The sequence below is a fragment of the Spea bombifrons genome, chromosome 2 (genome assembly GCF_027358695.1).
Source record: "Spea bombifrons isolate aSpeBom1 chromosome 2, aSpeBom1.2.pri, whole genome shotgun sequence".
Classification (NCBI taxonomy): Eukaryota; Metazoa; Chordata; class Amphibia; order Anura; family Pelobatidae; genus Spea; species Spea bombifrons.
This window is the reverse complement of record NC_071088.1, coordinates 129721121-129741115: the sequence shown is the minus strand read 5'-3', so window position 1 is coordinate 129741115 and position 19995 is coordinate 129721121. Positions and strand designations below refer to the sequence as shown.

The window sequence follows — 19995 nt, the reverse complement described above, 5'->3', positions numbered from 1 at the left end:
TCTTCTGAAAGAACGGTCTCTCGTAACCAACTTCTGTTTTGTGCAGGTCTTGCAGATGGCTGGGATTGACGGGCAACAAGTTGTGTTACTGCTGGAGGATTATCAGTTTGTGCATCCTACATTTTTAGAAATGATCAACAGCCTGTTGTCATCAGGTATTTTCTTGAGATTTACTGAGCCATCTGGCTTTTAACATGTTTCTGGTTAGGGGAAAATAACCCTTTGCGTAAGAGGAAGCAATCTCTGGATAACAATCCATATGACGCTTGGAGCTTTCCCGGCTGTCATTCGTTTGTTTACAGGCCTTTTACAATAAACCCAATATTTTTTATTATTTTTCTTCTTCTTCATTGAAATACAGGTGAGGTTCCTGGTCTATATACCGTAGAAGAACTTGAACCGCTTTTGTCTCCATTGAAGGACCAAGCATCTGAAGAGGGCTTCACAGGACCCGTGTTTGGCTATTTTACCCATAGTAAGTATATAAGCACCTCTGCGTATGGTTTGATAGAAGTGATAGATTGGTGAGTAGTGTCTAGGATATAAAATGAATTGGTTACGCAGGTTATTATCCACAATCTGCAGAAAACAGCCTTGCTGCAATGAGCTTCATTTCTAAAAGTACAAAAATGTAATACAATACAATACAAAGAAGACACTTAAAACATTATCCATTACCTTACTATCGTACATCACCTCACAGTACTGATACTCAGGTTGGAGGTATAATCATGGGAACATAGACGTGGACAGCAGTTACGAGCCATTCAGCCTATCTTGTTTGCCCATTTTTTTCCCCCTGCTTCTTGACCTTGTCTTTTGCGGCAATGTCACCTGAAACATCTCCCTGACTCCTCTATACCTTTCTAGCACTTTCACATTTATATACTGTAATGTTATTAGTTATCCTCTTGCGTTTCATTTTGTACCGTTTTGGGTCCCAGAAGCTCTTCCTTTCTGTCTGTGCGTAATCCTGCTTACACGGTCGGCTCCCCTATAGCGAGTCCCAGAGAGGAACTCCTTGTTAGGGTTTATTGCTGGGATGCATTAGAATCAGCGCTGTCCTTCGTTACACATCTCAGTATCCATAGATAAAGAATATTTCCGGCATTCTACTCCTTGTCACATAAATGCAGCACAAAGTTGAAGAAGGGAATAAATACGTTTTTTCTTCTAAAAATCTGTTAGCCATCTAAATAGGCAAATGGACAGAGAAGATGTTTAAATCGGCTTAAAAGCAAGTCCATTTAACATTCCCGTTCCAGGAAGGACTTCCATTTTACCTCTTTTGGGATGACATCTGATACATAGCTTTGTAGTTAGAAGAGTTTCATTGTTATTATTGCTATTATTATTTTAGTCAGAATAATAATGTGATCAACCCCCCCCCGAGGGTAACGTATAGAGGAGTCGTCATCTCAACCGCTGTTCTGCTGATTGTGAACCTTTTACAATGTTACACCAGGAGTGCTCTAGATAATTCTAGATAACACATGTCAATGGACACCTATATAATATAGAAGACAAAACTGTAGATCATGTCGCTTAAAACACGTTGCTGCAACGTATATTGTAATGTTGTGATCATTGCAGGAGTCCTTCAGAATCTACATATTGTGCTGATCATGGATTGTACGAATCCAAATTTCACCATAAACTGCGAGAGTAACCCGGCCTTGTACAAGAAGTGCTCCGTGCAGTGGATGGAGCGGTGGTCTGAGGGCAGCATGAAAAAGGTATGGATCAAACATAAAAACGCACAGGAACAGGGATGCCTTCCTGGTTTATATGGTGCCGGCAATTTCTGCAAAGGGTTTGGATGTTGAACATTTCAGGAGGACGTTCACAGATAAGCTCACTGATCTCAGGAGGTGACCGGGGAGAAAGGGAGCAGATTGTGAGCATGCGCGCATTGTGGGCAGCCAGGGAAGCCTGACTGTGTCGCACAAAGCCAAAATAAAGTTGATGTCAGGCTTCCTTTTCAATACAAAAATGTTACTTATTTGTTTTCTACCTTATCACTAGAATTTGATGTCTTTTTAAGTTTTAATCTTAATGGATGTTTTTCTGGCTTTATCAGATCCCCAGAATGCTCTTTCTGGACTCATCCAGTGGAGAAAAGCTTTCAGTGGAGGGTGAATACAGTAAAAGCTCATCGGGTAAAAGGCTTTGGTTTGCATTTGAATGGTAAAAGTGATTGCGATGAGTGTGTATGTCTATGAGAAATATCATTTCTTTTCACTTTTGTTTTCCGTTGCGTTTCTCTAGGAGAATCAGATTTTTTTAAGTCCTTCTTGATGATTCACGAATCTTGCAAAGCATATGGAGCTACTGCCAGCCGGTTCATGACCTTCCTTCGGGTGTACGGATCACTCTTCAACAGCAAGAAAACCGAGCTGACAAAGAGACAGAAACACCTGCAGGTGCGTGTTCTGACTTTAACCCTCCGAGAAACATGGAATTGTGAGACAGATACGGACCATTCAGCCCGTTTGCCTACTTGTCTTCTGAACCCCAAACCTTATTGGGTCTTGTCTTAGATTCAGGAGCCATATGCCTATCCCTTGCATGTTTAAATTCTCTCACTATATTAACCTCTGCCACCTTTACATTGCATCTAAGCCTCTGGCCCTCTGGTTTTAGACTATGGCCCTCCTGTGCTTTGTTAAATCTCCTTGTGTATTTAAATGTTTCTATCGCATCTCCCTTCTCTCTATTCTCCTCCAAGGTAAGTGCCATCTCCACAACGATTACCCCTACTAAAACAACAAAAGGAGCTACATGTTTTAATAAATGGCTTTAGCTTTGCCAAACGCTGCGATGGTGGCCGTCCCCTTTAAGAGATGTTGGGTTTGTCCTCTCCTCGCATGTCCTTGTAGCTCACCGTTCCACTCGTACGACCTTTTAAATATTATATGAAGCATTCACCTGCCGGTGATGAGAATCGGTGCCGGCATTTATTTATTCATGTGCTCGTTAAGTAATATCGATTAGTGAAATATTCATAGAGAATTCAAATTAAAATTGAACGATACAGACGTGGCATCTTTTCTATGGGTGACTGGGTCTCAGTGATGGTTTGGGGGCCAGACAGATGTTTGATGGCTAAAACTCGATTTGTAGGAGCATAACCAGGTGCTACGTATCTGGCTTTACTGCATTTCTTTAAGAGAACGTTGGGACTGGCACTGAATTAGTTAAATGGTTAATATTTAAGATACATTTAACTCACAGTGTAGTAAATAGAAGCATAGAAAGCAATCAGACCTTAATCAGTCGTTGCTCTCGTCTTGGATTCAGGAACCGTATGTCTATCCCATACATGCTTAAATCCCCTCGCTGTATCACATTCTACCACTTTGCTGGGAGGCTGTTCCATTTATCTACCACCCTCTTAGTAAAGTAAAACTTCCTTACATTACATTTATACCTCACGTTTTTCTAACATCTCTGTTCTTTCTTCCAACCTATACATATTGGAGTCCTTTAGTCTTTCCTGATTACTACCAACGTTCCTCATTTCCCTTTAACATATTTGGGTAAATCATTTAAATACAATCTCTGCCGCTGGGTCCTCGAATATGGGGGGCAGTTGGTGGATGCAATGCTTTTGCATTTCTAGATGTTTGTTTTTGTCTGTGAAACTAGTTAAATCAGTTAACCGTGATTCTCCGTTCCCCCCGCACTCGCGTTATTACGCTTTCATGTTTCTTTAGGCTGGCGTCTCAAAGCTGAACGAAGCCAAGTCTCTTGTAGATGAGCTGAAGAGAAAAGCAGGAGAGCAAAGCTTATTACTAAAAACCAAACAGACTGAAGCGGACTCTGCTCTGCAGGAGATCACCACCTCGATGCAGGTAACCGCGTGCGTGCGTGCTATTAATATTATCGATCGGAAGCCAGGCGGTCACGGCTACAAAAATCTTACCGGATCTCTACAGAGGCACGTATTCCAGGTTCCTCAAATAATTGCAGGTTCTAGAGGTTCTTCGTAAAGACCGTAACAAAAATATATCTATATCTATATCTGCCTAGCCGTGATAAGAATATTGTGATAATTCCAACGTGAACAGTGAACCTTGTAGCTATCGCGTGTAGAATATATAATTTTATTTATTACATACATTAAATGTACCTTGGGGTTTTACATAATGTTTATGTAATTATGACATCATATGGATGACCAAATGCAGTTGTAGATGTCTAGAACGCACAACAACGGCTGTCAGTCCATGTTGTGTTATCCACGAATGTTAATTGATTGATTGAATGCTGCTGCTTTGGTTCAAGTGAGTTTTTTTTTAGAACAGAGTAACGCTGTAAACCGGGCATTTGTGGAAGAAATAAGGAATATATTATCCTAAAAACATACAATTAATACGATATATATAATATATTATCCTGTCTACCCTGCAGAACGCAAGCGATCAGAAAACCGAAATGGAAAAAATAAAACACAAACTTGCAGAGGAGTCCGTTAAAATAGAAGAAAGGAAACAGAAGATTGAAGATGAACTAAAGGAAGTGCAGGTAATGCCGTAGAGGAAAACGCAGGGCAGAACAACCCTCGCTCCACACCATCTTACTTTCACACGCTCTTATCTATAGTGAGCATACTATCTGCTCCATTTAACCGCCCAAAATTTTATTTTTTATTCAAGGATTTCCCAAATGTATTACTCGATGAGTTAAAAAAGAAAATCATTATAGAAGCATGGGTTGTATTTTTTGCTGTTTTCCCCTATAATAGTTCATATTATTTTGAAGCTCATCGAAGGCCACTTGAAGCTTAAAATTATTTGTATAAAATAAAATATATGTTTTTTTTTTCATAGCCCCTGGTTGATGAGGCGAAGCGGGCGGTTGGAAACATTAAACCCGAGTCTCTGTCTGAGATCCGCTCTCTGCGGATGCCGCCAGATATCATCAGAGACATCCTCGAAGGGGTTCTGAGACTCATGGGTATCTTTGATACTTCATGGGTAAGCATGAAAAGGTGAGGTTCTCGTAATTTTTGTTTTGTTGGTGGGCTCGCAATTAACCAAGTATGTAGATTGCCATTGTCTGAATCCAAATGATGCATGGATACGTTTTGTGTATTGGCACAATTTCATTAAAAACATGATGATCACATCAGTCATAAATTGTTACTTTATACTCATTGTATATTTACTGAATTTTTCAGAAAATATCTATACTGAATTCTTCGTGCTCTTTTCTGTCTTGTGTTCCTGATTGAATGATTTAAAAAGCTTTCTTGCAAAGCGCGGTGTGCGGGAAGATATTGTTACCTTTGATGTGAGAAATATCACGAAGGAAATCCGAGCCAGTGTGGAAGAGCTCCTGGAAAAGAATAACACCTCCTTTGATCCCAAGGTAAAGAATATCCACCTAACATTATGGTGGTTTGTCTGTGAATCGGAGTAAACATACATCATGAGTTTTGGGTTGGGTAAAGAAAAAATATTGCAGTGGTGGTGGGGATGGACCTGTCCTGTTTGTCCGGGAGAGATTTCCATGTTGGGCGATCGGGTGCCCAAATTAGTTGCAGGTCAATGGAGATCTTTTTGCTAGCCCACTTATAAAAACCAACAATCCGTGCAGTGCTCTTCAGTTGACATAGACCTCTGTAGAAACTCACCCTTCGCAACCATCTAAGATGGGCTGCCATCATAAAGCCTCAAGAGGGCATGCGGTACATGAGGTGAAGAAACCAAAGGAGCTCCCTCAACATGGTCAATGCACCCCGTAATATACATTTCCAAATATCAGCCCCTTGTTGAACGTATTTCCCATTAATGGCTAATAATTATTTCATGTAGCAGTTTGTCCGCTGGTGTTGATCGCTACTAATGTTTCTCCTTATTTCTCCCCGTTTGTCTGTTAGAATGCAAGGAGGGCGAGTGCCGCTGCTGCCCCGCTGGCTGCCTGGGTAAAAGCCAACGTCCAGTATTCCCATGTGTTGGAAAAAATCCAGCCCCTGGAGAAGGAACAAGCCAGTCTGCAGTCGTATGTATTCCACACAGCGGGGATGAAACTAGTGGCTCTGTTTAAACCCATTGAGGGCAATGCATGGTGAGCCCGTATATGTACGGGCTTTGTCGTGAAGGGGTTAATAAAGCTTTGACACATGGGAATGCTGTTTTTACTATACGGAAATCATTTATGTGAAATAGCCTTAAAGAATCAATAGCAACTCCTTCAACCAAGAGGAACTGAAGCTGTAATTCCATAACGTAGTGAATGGTTTTCAAAGGTTTCGTTCCATTAGCCGTCGCGATACTTCACAGTACGTTTTTGTAATGTTGGGGTCTGGAAGCTGTTTAAAACGGCTTAAAACATATACTTTGCTACTCGTTATTCACGTAAACCCCAGCAACGATCTGAAACGTACTTCTGTATTATAGTAATTTCAGGAAAACCGAAGAAAGGAAGCAGAGGTTGGAGGACCAGCTTAACACCGTCGGACAGAGGGTGACAGAGCTCAAAGAAAAGTACGTTTTTGTTACATGCATTTCTTATACTTCTCTACAAACACGGAGCCCAATCCAGCAACGCATCTAAACATGAATTGGCTTTAATGGAGGCGAATAACGCATGGTTTGTATTTAACACCAAAAAGTATGTAAATAAAAAAATAAAAAAACATACAAAAGAAAATAGCAGGTGGAATAATGATACGTTTTAGACAAATTTTCTAGACAATCGAAAAGCAGGTCTAAACACAATTAACGCACAATTAAAATTTTTAAGGGTGCCAGCATTGCAAACCAATAAAGCATGACATAGTTTATGTGATGCATAAATCACAAAGCTTTAGGTAGTTTTGTAAATGAATTTAGTAATGCTAGAAACCGTTTGCAATTTAAGGCCTTTTACTTAATGTATGCCAAGTCCCTTAATGACTTCCACTGTGCAACTATCACTTTGTTTTAAATGTGCTGAAGCCAGAGAAGTCTCCCCATTGAGAAGACGGCTGCTTTTCACCATGGATCGTTACAAACGCTAGACACTAACATTTCCAGCTGTATTTAAGACTCAAACTGAGTTTTGAAATCACGGATTTAAAATATGAAGTACCTGAAACCATCCATGAGCATATTTTTGGAGAAGATCACGGGCTGCCAGAAATTCTAGGCTTTTAACCCTTGATGCATAAGATTAGAGTGTATTTTGGTGTTATGGGTTCTTGTCCACCAATCCTTCAACACTGATCGAACCATTTATTTTGTCCGTTTACAGGTTTCAAGCCAGAACAACTGAAGCGGCCAAACTAGAAGCAGAATTAACCAAAGCCCAGGAAATAATTCAGTCTGCAGAATTACTCATTAACCAGCTAGATGGGGAGCACAAAAGGTGGAATGCGCAGGTCAGTGCCTGATTGGTATCGTTATCCCTTAGAAAGGTTCAACATACACTATGGTTCAAACGTTTGGGGGTCACTTAGCTGTTTTCATGGAAAACAATGACATTTCCATCTGTAACATACTTGCAAAAGGGTTTTCTAATAATCAATTAGCCTTTTAAACTTAAATTATGATTAGTGAACACACCGTGCCATTGGAACCCGGGAGTGGTGGGAGTGATAAAGGGCCATTGGAACCCGGGAGTGGTGGGAGTGATAAAGGGCCATTGGAACCCGGGAGTGGTGGGAGTGATAAAGGGCCATTGGAACCCGGGAGTGGTGGGAGTGATAAAGGGCCATTGGAACCCAGGAGTGATGGGAGTGATAAAGGGCCATTGGAACCCAGGAGTAATGGGAGTGATAAAGGGCCATTGGAACCCGGGAGTGATGGGAGTGATAAAGGGCCATTGGAACACAGGAGTGATGGGAGTGATAAAGGGCCTCTGTAAGTCTATGAAGATCTTCTGTTAAAATCAGCCGTTTCCTGCTACAGTAGTCATTTACAACATTAACACCATCTGCGCTGACATATATTATATATAATAAACCATGAAGCCAACTTTGAAGACCCACTAGAGTCAGTCCCCTGCTTTAGAAACCATTTTAAACACTTTGTCCCCCCCTATGGACGTACATGTAAGTCCTAAAATAAAGCTCATTAGGACATACGTGTACATGCCGACTTTCTTGCAGCGGCAGGGAAATCAGGCTGATATCAAACCCTATAGGCTACTATATAAGGGATGTATGTGGGGTATGTCTAAAAATAAATTTGTTCAACAGTTGCACCTAAAGTAAAGAAGAAATTCTAAGAAAATTGCAAAAAAATAGTTATTATTTTTGCATGTTTCACATGAAAGCCCCATTTGTTCTGTAAAAAAGCACGTATAATCTGTGTTGGTACATCAAATACAGAAAGAAGAATCTTACTTAAACTCACATATGGTTAAAATGGCAAAAAAAAGCTCTTAGACATGCAGTATTTTATGTAGTAACATTTCAATGTATAATTTTTTTTTCTTCTTTTCCTGAAAGGTTGTAGAAATAACAGAAGAATTAAACTCTTTGCCAAAAAGAGCTCAGCTGGCAGCTGCTTTCATTACGTACATTTCAGCCGCTCCAGAAGACCAGCGGAAGGACAGCATAGATCAATGGAGGAAAGCAGTAGGGCTGGAAAGTAAGTTATCGATGGCTTTGGACATGTGGAATTGCAGCTTTAATCATCCCTGCGTCTTCCGTCGTGCGTTCCATTGCGGAGATGTATTGGTACAGGGCTTGGTCGCGAAGCTGAATTTCAGGATGATACTCGCCCATCTCAATGCTTAGTAAACTTCTGGTCTCAAGGAATGTGTTTCTAATTAACCAATTACTATGTATGAAGGGCATTTTTAGCCTTTTAAAACGGTTTATACATTAAATTAAATTTTTTTTTATATGGTGCCAGTGTATTCCTTAGCGCTGTTACAACAGGGGGCAGTGAAAATGTCAACGGTTATTTTCCCATTTCTTTATTCAAACTTGTTTTTAGGGCTGCAACTAACGATTATTTTAATAATCGATTAATCGGCCGATTATTTTTTCGATTAATCGATTAATCGGATAAAAAAAACAATATGCAAATTTTTCGTTTATTTAAAAGAATTTAATGAACTGGATGTTAAAAAACAACTTAAAATTTACATTAACATTCTTATTTTGTTATGATGTAATAAAAAACAATATTTTCAAAGTACAAGAACCCAAACACAATATTTATGAAACAAAATAACCCCAAACATTCTGAAAAGAGGTGGACTATTACTGTTCAAGAAACTTTGCCCCAGCACTTTGCACTTTGCACCCAGCACTTTGCACCCAGCACTTTGCACCCAGCACTTTGCACCCAGCCCTGGCACTTTGCACCCAGCACTTTGCACCCAGCACTTTGCCCCAGCCCTGGCACTTTGCATCCAGCACTTTGCACCCAGCATTCAGCACTTTGCACCAGCACTTTGCACTTTGCACCCAGCCCTGGCACTTTGCACCCAGCACTTTGCACCCAGCCCTGGCACTTTGCACCCAGCACTGGCACTTTGCACCCAGCACTTTGCACTGTGCCCCTGCACCCAATCTCTAACTCTGCCCTGCACCCACATTCTGCCCTGCCCCCACACTCACACTCTGCCCTGCACCCACTCTGCCCTGCACCCACACTCACACCCTGCCCTGCATCCCCACCCCCACTCTGCCCTGCACCCAGTCTCCCACTCTGCTCTGCACCCACACTCACACCCTGCATCCCCACCCCCACTCTGCCCTGCACCCAGTCTCCTGCCCTGCACCCCCCACCCCCACTCTGCCCTGCACCCCCACCCCCACTCTGCCCTGCACCCCCACCCCCACTCTGCCCTGCACCCACACTCACGAACCGCTCTGTGCGAATGGAGCCACTCGCACAGAGCGAACCGCTCTGTGCGAATGGAGCCACTCGCACAGAGCGAACCGCTCTGTGCGAATGGAGCCACTCGCACAGAGCGAACCGCTCTGTGCGAGTGGAGCCACTCGCACAGAGCGAACCGCTCTGTGCGAGTGGAGCCACTCGCACAGAGCGAACCGCTCTGTGCGAGTGGCTCCATTCGCACAGAGCGATTCGCTCTGTGCGAGTGGCTCTGTGCGATCCGTGCACATAGACATGAAGAATACTTACCTCCGGAACGCGTCACATCCGTCACGTAGCTAAAAGAAGGCGGAGACTGCAGAGCGTGTAGCAGAAGCGGGGAACGCTCGCGGAGGTAAGTAAAAGGAGCCGAGTGCTCCAACAACGAATTGATCACTCGATTAATCGATAACGGAAATCGTTATCGATGATTTCCGTTATCGATTATTATCGATTTTATCGATTCGTTGTTTCAGCTCTACTTGTTTTAGAAACAAGTTTAAAAATGTAATCTGTACAATATGCCCTTACGGGCTCGTGATGCATTGTCGTGAATGGGTTTAACCGCTTAATGACAAAGCCCGTACATGTACGGGCTCAAAATGCATTGTTTTCAATGGGTTTAGGGGCCGCCCATTGTCCTTAAGGGGTTAAGGACAACCCGTAGTCCTTAAGGAGATATGATTTCCACTGTGTGAAGTTATATATAAAATATATCATATATACATACATACATAGTATCTACTTTTTCCTGGCGCTCGTGACCCGGATACCTTAGTTCTATACATTTTCTCTCTCCTGAATCCTAATTCCAGGGATGAATGTAACGTCTGCTGATTTCTTTTCCTCCAGCCTTTGATTTAAGACGCTTTCTGTCTACTGAGAGCGAGCAGCTCATTTGGAAAAGTGAAGGGTTGCCCTCTGACGAGCTCTCCATAGAGAATGCACTTGTCATTTTGCAGGTAAATACAATTGTTTGACTAGTTCTATTTAAAATATAACATTATTGGAATATAGTGTTTTTGGTACACTTTTAAAAAAAAAAGATTGATCACTTGTATGACTTTTATTTAATGCTCACTAATATATATATATATAGACTTAACAAAATGGTTTGATTTTGTAATTTTTATGTATTTAGTTACTTATAAGATTTAAATGCACTTTAACCAGTCCATTCATAGTGCGCTGATCTGAATGTCATGTCTTATAGGTCTTCATCGTCTGAATTTACTGTTCATGGTTTTTGTTTATAATTTTTTTTTAAATAAAATGTTTATTTTCTTTTCATTTTTTGCCGCTTTAGATCTGTGCTTTGACGCCGTTGGTAAGATTGTGAACAGACTTGTACAGGGCTCTCCAACATCATTACTCGAGGGCTGCCGAGGGGCCAGACTCTTACCTGTGCGTTTCCCAAAGCATTGTGTTAATTGGTTAATTACCTGTTAATTATTTGTGATCCTTCACCCCTGGCACATGGCAGCCTTCCAGTTCTGAGTTGGACAACGCTGGGCGAGTATGACTCTCTTAGCTTTATTTTCCTAGGTCGATGGACTTACTATTTACTATACCGTCTTCTGTGAAACTTACTAGAAATGAAGAACAAATATGATTTGCACGATTACTATCCATCAAACCAGCAAAAGTGAAACGTGGACAGCGCTTTGTCCCTCGAATAAGCCTCTAGTGCTGCACTTTTGTCTGGCAAAGGTTTATAGGAGTTGTGGTCCACTAGTGATCATGATACAAAGACTTTCACTTTATAGTCTGCTGTCATAAATATAACACATGGGGGGGGTATGTATGAAAAGTGAATCTGGTGCAGTCAGTTGCCGTAGTGATAAGTTACAGAGTAATACGTAACGGAGACCAAACCAAGACTGTATATATTTGAATGTGAAAAGCAAAAATAATGGTATAATTGCAAATCATACTTGTTGCTCGTACACATAGTGACTGGGTGTCAGGAAAAACGCATTACATTCTTTTTACCCCCAACTACTTTTCTGGTTCTCTTTTCAGGTAATTGTTAACTTCTCACTTTCATTACACATGTTACTAAATCAGGGCAACTTTGACCTAATTTAACTTAATGTGGTTTCCATGGTAACAAAAGCCTTTCAAAGTCCACTATCCATGTCTATATTAAACTTGTACAGTTTGTTTCTTATCATGATAAATAAAACATAATCATAATATTTACACTTAGTCGATAGCTGAAACATGTCGGCGGATATATTTTCTCACCTCTTTGTAATGTTTATTTGGTATTCATATAGCATACATATGATTGGCTCCCACGAACTAGAACGGTAATCGTACTGAGCATGTGCAAGAAGTGTTCTGACGAATGCTCCCTGCTTTCAGTAGAGGCAGCTGGGGAGGGGTTAAATGACACCGGAGATTATTTAACCAATGAATGCCTGTCTGCATGATTTGCATTTAGTAAAATTAATTGAGGTCCATGAAAAATAGACTCCAAATAGCATTTATCATAAACATAAGGCTGGAGTGCTGCTTCAACTCAATGCCCTTTCCCGGAATCAAATTGTAGAATCCCTATTCCATGATTAAATATAATTAATATATATATTGTATCGTGATACCTATTATCATTTAGATACATTTTTTTTTTGTCGAATTTCGTTGAAATTCCATTTAGAAAAAAAATATTAAAAATAATTTTAGACGTTTTGAAGGATTTGTTTGACTTGGCTGTTGAATATCTAAAGAAAAAAACAGCTTTTCTTTGGGGTTTATCCTCTAAACGGTGAGCTATCGAAGTGCCGCGTGATGAAAAATCTCGATGTATTTAATATGCATTATAAAGGACTCGCTTCTGTCATCTTGAATGGAAGGAGCCTGGTGGAGCGAGCCTTTTATAAGCCAGACATCTGTTGTACAGGCTATACAGATGCTACTAACCTCAGGAGATGTTGGGAAAAAATATTCTTTATAGTCAACAAGGGTACTATATGATCTCCTGTATAATGAGCATTCATGTGCGGAATATGCATGCTCGAATTAGAAATGTATTTTACGTGGAGATCATGTTGTATCTAATATGCATCTTAAATAAGATCGAAGACGTGAATAGGATACCTGAGATGTTACAGTATATATCTGAATTGCTTTGCACCTGAATCTGAGCTGTGGGACACATACATGTTTCATATCTTCGCCTCCTTTGGATATACTAGAATAGATTGTGGTCTTCAGATGCAATTTCTTAAGAAATTAACCAAGAGCATCTTTTGATTAATCTAAGTACATTGTTTCTCCAGAGCCAAGTGTGTCCGTTTCTGATAGACCCATCTTCCCAAGCAACAGAATGGTTAAAAACACACTTGAAAGAATCCCGCTTGGAAGTCATTAATCAACAGGTAACATCAATGTGAAACCCATAAAATATATACAGCTGTGTGGATTTACTGTAAGGATTCGTGTATTTAATGCCTGGGCCGGCCCTCTGGTACGCTAGTGGACCAGGGGGCAATAGGGCCACGTACTTACCGACACTGCCAAACCAGCAGCAGATCAGTTCCCGCAGTGTGTGGCCACCGGCTTGACATGTGTCGCTGCATGCTGCGAGAATATAAAGTGCCGGTCCCCCAGTCCGGCCCTGAAAATACATATTTCCTCCTAACTTTACAGCAATGCAGTAATAATACAGTTCAGGTCAAACGCTAGAGTGTGTGTGTGTGTGTGTATATATATATATATATATATGTGCTTTTCCAGCATTTCAGGGAGGACGTCTAGATGAAAATACTTTGACTGCAATGAAACACAATAACACAATAATAAAATGCTTATAAAATATCCTTAAAAGAAACATCCACACACACACTCACATCCACACACACATGCACACACACACACGCACATCCACACACACACACGCACATCCACACACACACATGCACACACACACACGCACATCCACATCAAAGTAGTGAAGTAAGCGAGTGGGATTGATTAGTGAGTGAGATACATTCTGACAGTATGTGACAAGGCACTGTCTTTATTTCACTAGAAAAATACTTATTAGAAGATCAGGTTTTAGTCTTTCCCAGTGCCTGTTCACACGGTAATAAAACAAAGTTCTTATAAGAAAAATAACATCCATATTTGAAAGGCTTCCCGCTGTAAGGCAGTAATAGCCTACCCTACGTTTACTTATTGGCTCTGCTGTATTTTAATACAGGATGCAAACTTCATCACCGCTCTTGAACTGGCCGTTCGCTTTGGCAAGACCCTCATTATCCAGGAGATGGACGGAGTGGAGCCCGTGCTTTATCCGTTACTGAGGAAAGATCTCATTGCTCAGGGTGAGTAACATGCAGCAGAAGATTCCTTTCCGTGTCTTCATCATATTGAAGTGTTTCTAGATTCTTGGTGGACCAAGTATCAGGTAAATACATTTGGTTCTTGGTTCTTGTTCCTTGGTCTTGGCTTCAGCTTAGGTCCAAATTATTCAGGTAGAGCCTAACTAAAACAGGTAATGAGCTTCAATCCAGTACAACTACTTGCGCTTAGGTTTTGAGAGCAGTTTAGGTCGTTCTGGTCAGGGTCTAGAAGTTCATGAGAATTCTTGTAGAGAATTGGAATTCTGACTTCTCCAGTAAACATAATTTGGGGAATATTTTGGGTTACTCTGTTTTTGTCCCCCCCAAAAAAAACCCCAAAATATGTTTCAAATGTTTTATATAATAATAATAATGGCTATTATTTACAATTATTATACATTTACTATTTTTTAAAGTAAAATATAATACATTGAATGATGTCATAGTGCTGTGACACAACTGACATGGGATGACAAAGGTGTCAGATAAAGTAGAATAATGGAAATGTCATCGTTAGCAAAGTGGGTAAAAGAAATCTGACCACTGAGTTTTTTTTGTACTTTTTAGGGCCTCGGTATGTTGTGCAAATTGGCGATAAAACAATTGACTACAATGAAAATTTCCGCTTGTTCCTGTCAACACGCAATCCTAACCCGTTTATACCACCTGATGCCACATCCATCGTTACAGAAGTCAACTTTACAACCACAAGAGCAGGTTTAAGGGGCCAGGTAAGTGTTCATCATTACGTTCGTAGTCCCTTCCTACAAGAACTAACTAAGGCAAATTGGAGTCTGTTAGTAGATTTTTTTAAATAGCTTAAATTACATTTTTTTATGTTTTTTGAAAGTGTGTAAACTGACATTTGTATTGTTGATATTGTTTGACCTATACAAATATATTCTAGCAAACAAAGTAAAAGTGATCTTTTAATTTCCCCCATTAATGTCTTTGGGACTTTCATTATTTCTTCTGCTATATGAGATCCTAATTATATTCTATAGGGTATTAACGCGTCCATAAGACAGTGTGCACCATTAATAGATATAGAACCATGGAAAAAGTGAAGCCAAGGAAAATGCTAACAATAACACTACTTGCTGGGGGTCAAATTGCATTTTTAGACTAACCTCAATGGGAGCGATTGTACAGCGTTAACCCATCCAGTGAAGCAATCACTGTATTTTAGGGGTTAATGTTCTGTCAAGAGTGATCATGCAGCATTAACCCCTTCAATAACATTTTAGTGCGTTTATATTTGTGTCTTCAGTCTCCACAGGCCTGCTGTGCTCCTATGGAACACCAGTGTTAAAAGAGTTTAAATTAATTAAATTAAAAAAAAAGCAGAAATTGCTGTCAATTAGACTCTGCAGCATTTGAAACTGCTGCTGCAGAGCCAGTCAGGAGTGGGCTGATGATGATGATCAGATCACTCCTGACCAATCATTAGGAGAGCATGGCTACTGTACGTTCTTAACTGGCCTTGGGTTTGAGGCTTGGATGTTAAGAAATGGTAAAGTGTAGTCCTGAGTATATTAAAATATTTTAGATTGGGTAACGTTATAATTATAAGGTGTGTTTTGTAAGGGAATCAATGAGTACGGCAAATTATTCCCCAGGAAACGTTTTAACTGAAGTACATTTTGTTTAGCTCTTAGCCTTAACAATTCAGCATGAAAAACCAGATCTGGAGGAACAGAAGACAAAACTGTTGCAACAAGAAGAAGATAAGAAGATTCAGTTGGCTAAACTTGAAGAAACTCTCCTTGAGGTATAATATGAATACTAAAGTTATCAATACCCAAAGGACATGCAAACGGCTTAGCTGAGATACCTGCAACTAAAACCAGTGAAAAGCCCTTATTTAATATTATTGCTGTTTTGACAACAAACAAGTTGATACTTTTTAATTAATTAAAGAATTATGATTATGCGATAAACCTCCTCCATTGTTTCCTCTGTTTAGACCCTTGCGACATCCCAAGGAAATATACTTGACAACAAAGACCTGATTGAATCCTTGAATCAAACTAAAGCAAGCAGTGCGCTGATACAGGAGTCCCTTACAGAGTCTCACAGACTTCAGATTTCCCTGGATCAGGTATCCGTTCGAATTCTATATCCCAGACATTCAATTCCAGCCATCGCCCCCTGCGACCTATCTCCAATAGGACAGTACTCACATGTACGATTAGAATTGTACGATTAGACAGTTGTGAGATGGGTTTAGCAGGAATCAGAAGACCCGTGGACCAAGATTCCGAAATGTTTAGCTACTTTATATTTAAATCATGGGATCTGGCATCTTACTTTCCTGTCCTCGGGGTCGTTTCGATTATCCACCCCGGTTAAAGTATCACCATCAGTTCGTGTTGATGGCTCTGGGCAACCTTTGTAAGGGGGCTGCAGAGAAAGAAGTGAACGACGTTAGTTCTGCCGCAAAAGGTGTTCGCTCTCCCTTTCGGTATACAGATGGAAAGGAAATTGTTTAAGTAATTCCTAACGACCATTAGATGGCGCTATAGGCACAGGATGTAATGCGTGTTATTTTCTCCCTTTTTATTTCTATTTTATCCCCCAGGAACGGAACGCATATCTTCCTCTAGCAGAAAGTGCCAGCAAGATGTACTTCATTATCTGTGACTTATCCAAAATTAACAACATGTACCGTTTTAGTTTGTCGTCTTTCCTTAGACTTTTCCAGCGGACTTTGCTTAGCAAACAGGTAATGTTTCTTTTGCAAATTCTGTTCAACATACCGTAGAAATAATTTCAGCCCTTCGAGCAAAATGTTTGATTTATTTAAAGAGCTTTGTTAAACCCGGTAAGTTGCAATTACTTGTAACAGGGAACTTGTTCACATTTTGAGATACATATATTTAAAAAAAAAAAATGGTCAGGCAAAATAAATGTAATGATTGAAATAAATCACCCGCTGAGTGTTTACGCATGTTAAAGGGACAGATCGGCTCCATTTGATCTACATACAGTATAGCAGACAGGTTGAATGCGTTCTTCAAACCGAATCCATGAAATATTAAAGCAGTTTGTGCCAAAGTGAAGTGTTTTTCTCCCCTGACTTGAATTATATAATCTGTACAGCACGTTTGCAGGTGTAACGGAGGTAACCTGTTCTTGTAATAAAAATGTAAATTACTGAATATCTAATGTGGTCAAAAAACGGTAAAAATAAAATGTTAAAAAACATGCAAATAATAGTAATAAAAAAAACAATTATATAAAAATATACACATTTTTTTTTTAAAGATTAATTTTTTTATTATAAAATGTGTGTGTATGTATATGTATGTATATATATATATATATATATATATATATATATATATATATATATTAGGGCTGCAACAACTAATCGATAAAATCGATAATAATCGATAATGAAATTCGTTGGCAACGAATTTCATTATCGATTAGTTGAATCGATTATTATCGATTATAAAATGAGGGTTTTTTCAGAGCAAACGCTACAAAAAATCCCCCTCATTATATAATCCGTTTAGTCTGACTCACAGCAGCAGCTCCTACTTACTCCCCCTCCCTGTAATCACTGTGACAACTGGCCCCGCCCCTTCCTTCTCCAGGCCAGAACCACATGGCTGTGACACTCATCTAACTGTAAGTATATATATATATATATAATGTGTATGTGTGTATATATATATATATATATATATGTGTGTATATATGTATGTAATATATATATATATTTGGGCTACTGAAAGTTAGGGAAGGTGGGGGTTAATTTAGGGGCAGTTATGGTTAGTGGGGTGTTTAGGGTTAATTTAGGGGCAGTTATGGTTAATTGGGTGTTTAGGGTTAATTTAGGGGCAGTTATGTTAATAGGGTGTTTAGGGTTAATTTAGGAGCAGCTGTGGTTAATGGGGTGTTTGGGGTTAATTTGAGGCAGTTGTGGTTAATGGTGTGTTTAGGGTTGATTTAGGGGATGCTGTGGTTGATGGGGTCTTTAGGGTTAATTTAGGGGATGCTGTGGTTAAGGGGGTGTTAAGGGTTAATTTAGGGGCAGTTATGGTTAATGGGGAGTTTAGGGTTAATTTAGGGGAATCTAAATCCTGGGGGCAGTGAAGTGACATATCTGGGGGTATAAGGCATATACAGTATATAAGGCATATGTGGGGAGGGCAGTGTGGCATGTCTGGGGAGGACGGAGTGGTGTATCAGGGTGTATAAGGCATATCTGGGGGTAGAGAAGTGGCATGTCTGGGAGGCAGGGTGGCATGTCTGGGGAGGATGGAGTGGGGTATCAGGGGATATAAGGCGTATCAGGCACAGTGGCAGATGTGGGAGGCATTGTGGAGTGGCAGATGTGGGAGGCAGCATGGCGTGGCATATGTGGGGAGGGCAGGGTGGCATGTCTGGGGAGGATGGAGTGGTGTTTCAGGGGGTATAAGGCGTATCAGGCACAGTGGCATGTGGGGGGTAGAGTGGAGTGGCAGATGTGGGAGGCAGCGTGGCGTGGCAGATGTGGGAGGCAGCGTGGAGTGGCAGATGTGGGAGGCAGCGTGGAGTGGCATATGTGGGAGGCAGCGTGGAGTGGCAGATGTGGTAGGCAGCGTGGCATATGTGGGGGGGCAGCATGGCATGTCTGGGAGGCAGCGTAGCAAGCCTGGGCTCAAATGTGCATATATTGGGGGGCTGGTTGGGAAATAAAGACAAGAAATGTATTATCAAAGTTTTTTTATTCTGCTGTTTGTATTTAACATCATTTGTTTAGTAAATTATTTTAAATAAATGAAAAATTTACATTCATTTTTTTTATCCGATTAATCGATTAATCGAAAAAATAATCGGCCAACTAATCGATTATTAAAATAATCGTTAGTTGCAGCCCTAATATATATATATATTTATACGTATATATAGTTTGATTTCTAAAAGAGCAAAGCCAATTTGAATATTTTCCTTGTTAGCACCTTGTTTCTGGGCATATGATGAGTGCCAAAAGGTGTTTTATCCCCCTAGCAACCAATGGAATGGTCAGGTCAGCGGGAACGTTCCATGGTAGCCATGGTATAGCAATTTAACCATACGGCAAATGAAAGTGTATAGGATCACCTTAACAGCGTTTTTAATAGCCTTTGCCAAACATTTTACAGCGTCTACTTTTTTGGAGCAAGTCCTGTAAATTGAGTGTTTTTGCACAATATAAATATTGTCTTTGGATATTAGTATTCTAGTGTAATTAGCCCCTTACGCAATCTGAAAAACTGATAAAAAAGTGTAAGTGGCTACTGTATCTGTGTTTGAATGCTTATAATATATATATATATATACCGGTGTATATATAATCCTCAACCAAATGAACTGCTGTTTTAACAGAAACCTGTAAATCTAATGGCCTGACGCAAAATGAACACAAATAAAAAAATCAAAGTTTGTGTTGTAGAATTCCATGCACGCAACCAAGCATTAAAAAAACTATTTTTGTTAATTAATATATTAGTTATTTTCGTGGGGTTTCATATTTAAACAAAGCATTTCCTATTGTTTTTACGCGAGTTCTGAGAATCTCCAATATAAATGTTGTTGCCAAATGAACTGGAAAGGGGGGGGATGCATCGCCTTCTGCAATCGATTTAATTTGTAAAATGCCTATAATAATAAATTAGAATAAAACCAGCAGCAATTGGATCCCAGGACAATATACTTCACATTCACTTTGTTGGGATATGATGCGCAGTATTAAAAAGCCTTTAATATTTAGTTTACCAAGTAGCGGCTATTGCTTGCTGGTGTAAATTATACCTATGGGCCATCGGTTTGTCTTAGTCTGCCAGTTCTAGTTTTGT

General features: G+C 40.1%; 1 protein-coding gene across 2 annotated transcripts in view; it reads left to right on the top strand.

Moving 5' to 3' along the window:
* The window catches only part of DYNC2H1 (dynein cytoplasmic 2 heavy chain 1), a 146519-nt gene that overhangs the window by 42505 nt on the left and 84019 nt on the right, over positions 1-19995 (top strand). Inside the window, exons 50-70 of one of the 2 annotated variants that reach the window (XM_053456485.1) lie at positions 47-155; positions 362-475; positions 1594-1736; positions 2081-2159; positions 2269-2423; positions 3717-3854; positions 4414-4527; positions 4833-4993; positions 5250-5373; positions 5885-6006; positions 6405-6491; positions 7240-7366; positions 8438-8579; positions 10671-10780; positions 11125-11145; positions 13103-13201; positions 14026-14149; positions 14735-14898; positions 15819-15938; positions 16134-16268; positions 16749-16892. In XM_053456485.1, coding sequence (XP_053312460.1) covers positions 47-155; positions 362-475; positions 1594-1736; positions 2081-2159; positions 2269-2423; positions 3717-3854; positions 4414-4527; positions 4833-4993; positions 5250-5373; positions 5885-6006; positions 6405-6491; positions 7240-7366; positions 8438-8579; positions 10671-10780; positions 11125-11145; positions 13103-13201; positions 14026-14149; positions 14735-14898; positions 15819-15938; positions 16134-16268; positions 16749-16892 — 2532 coding nt within the window. The remainder of the gene's footprint in view (positions 1-46; positions 156-361; positions 476-1593; positions 1737-2080; positions 2160-2268; positions 2424-3716; positions 3855-4413; positions 4528-4832; positions 4994-5249; positions 5374-5884; positions 6007-6404; positions 6492-7239; positions 7367-8437; positions 8580-10670; positions 10781-11124; positions 11146-13102; positions 13202-14025; positions 14150-14734; positions 14899-15818; positions 15939-16133; positions 16269-16748; positions 16893-19995) is intronic. The other variant, XM_053456486.1, reaches the window with a different exon arrangement.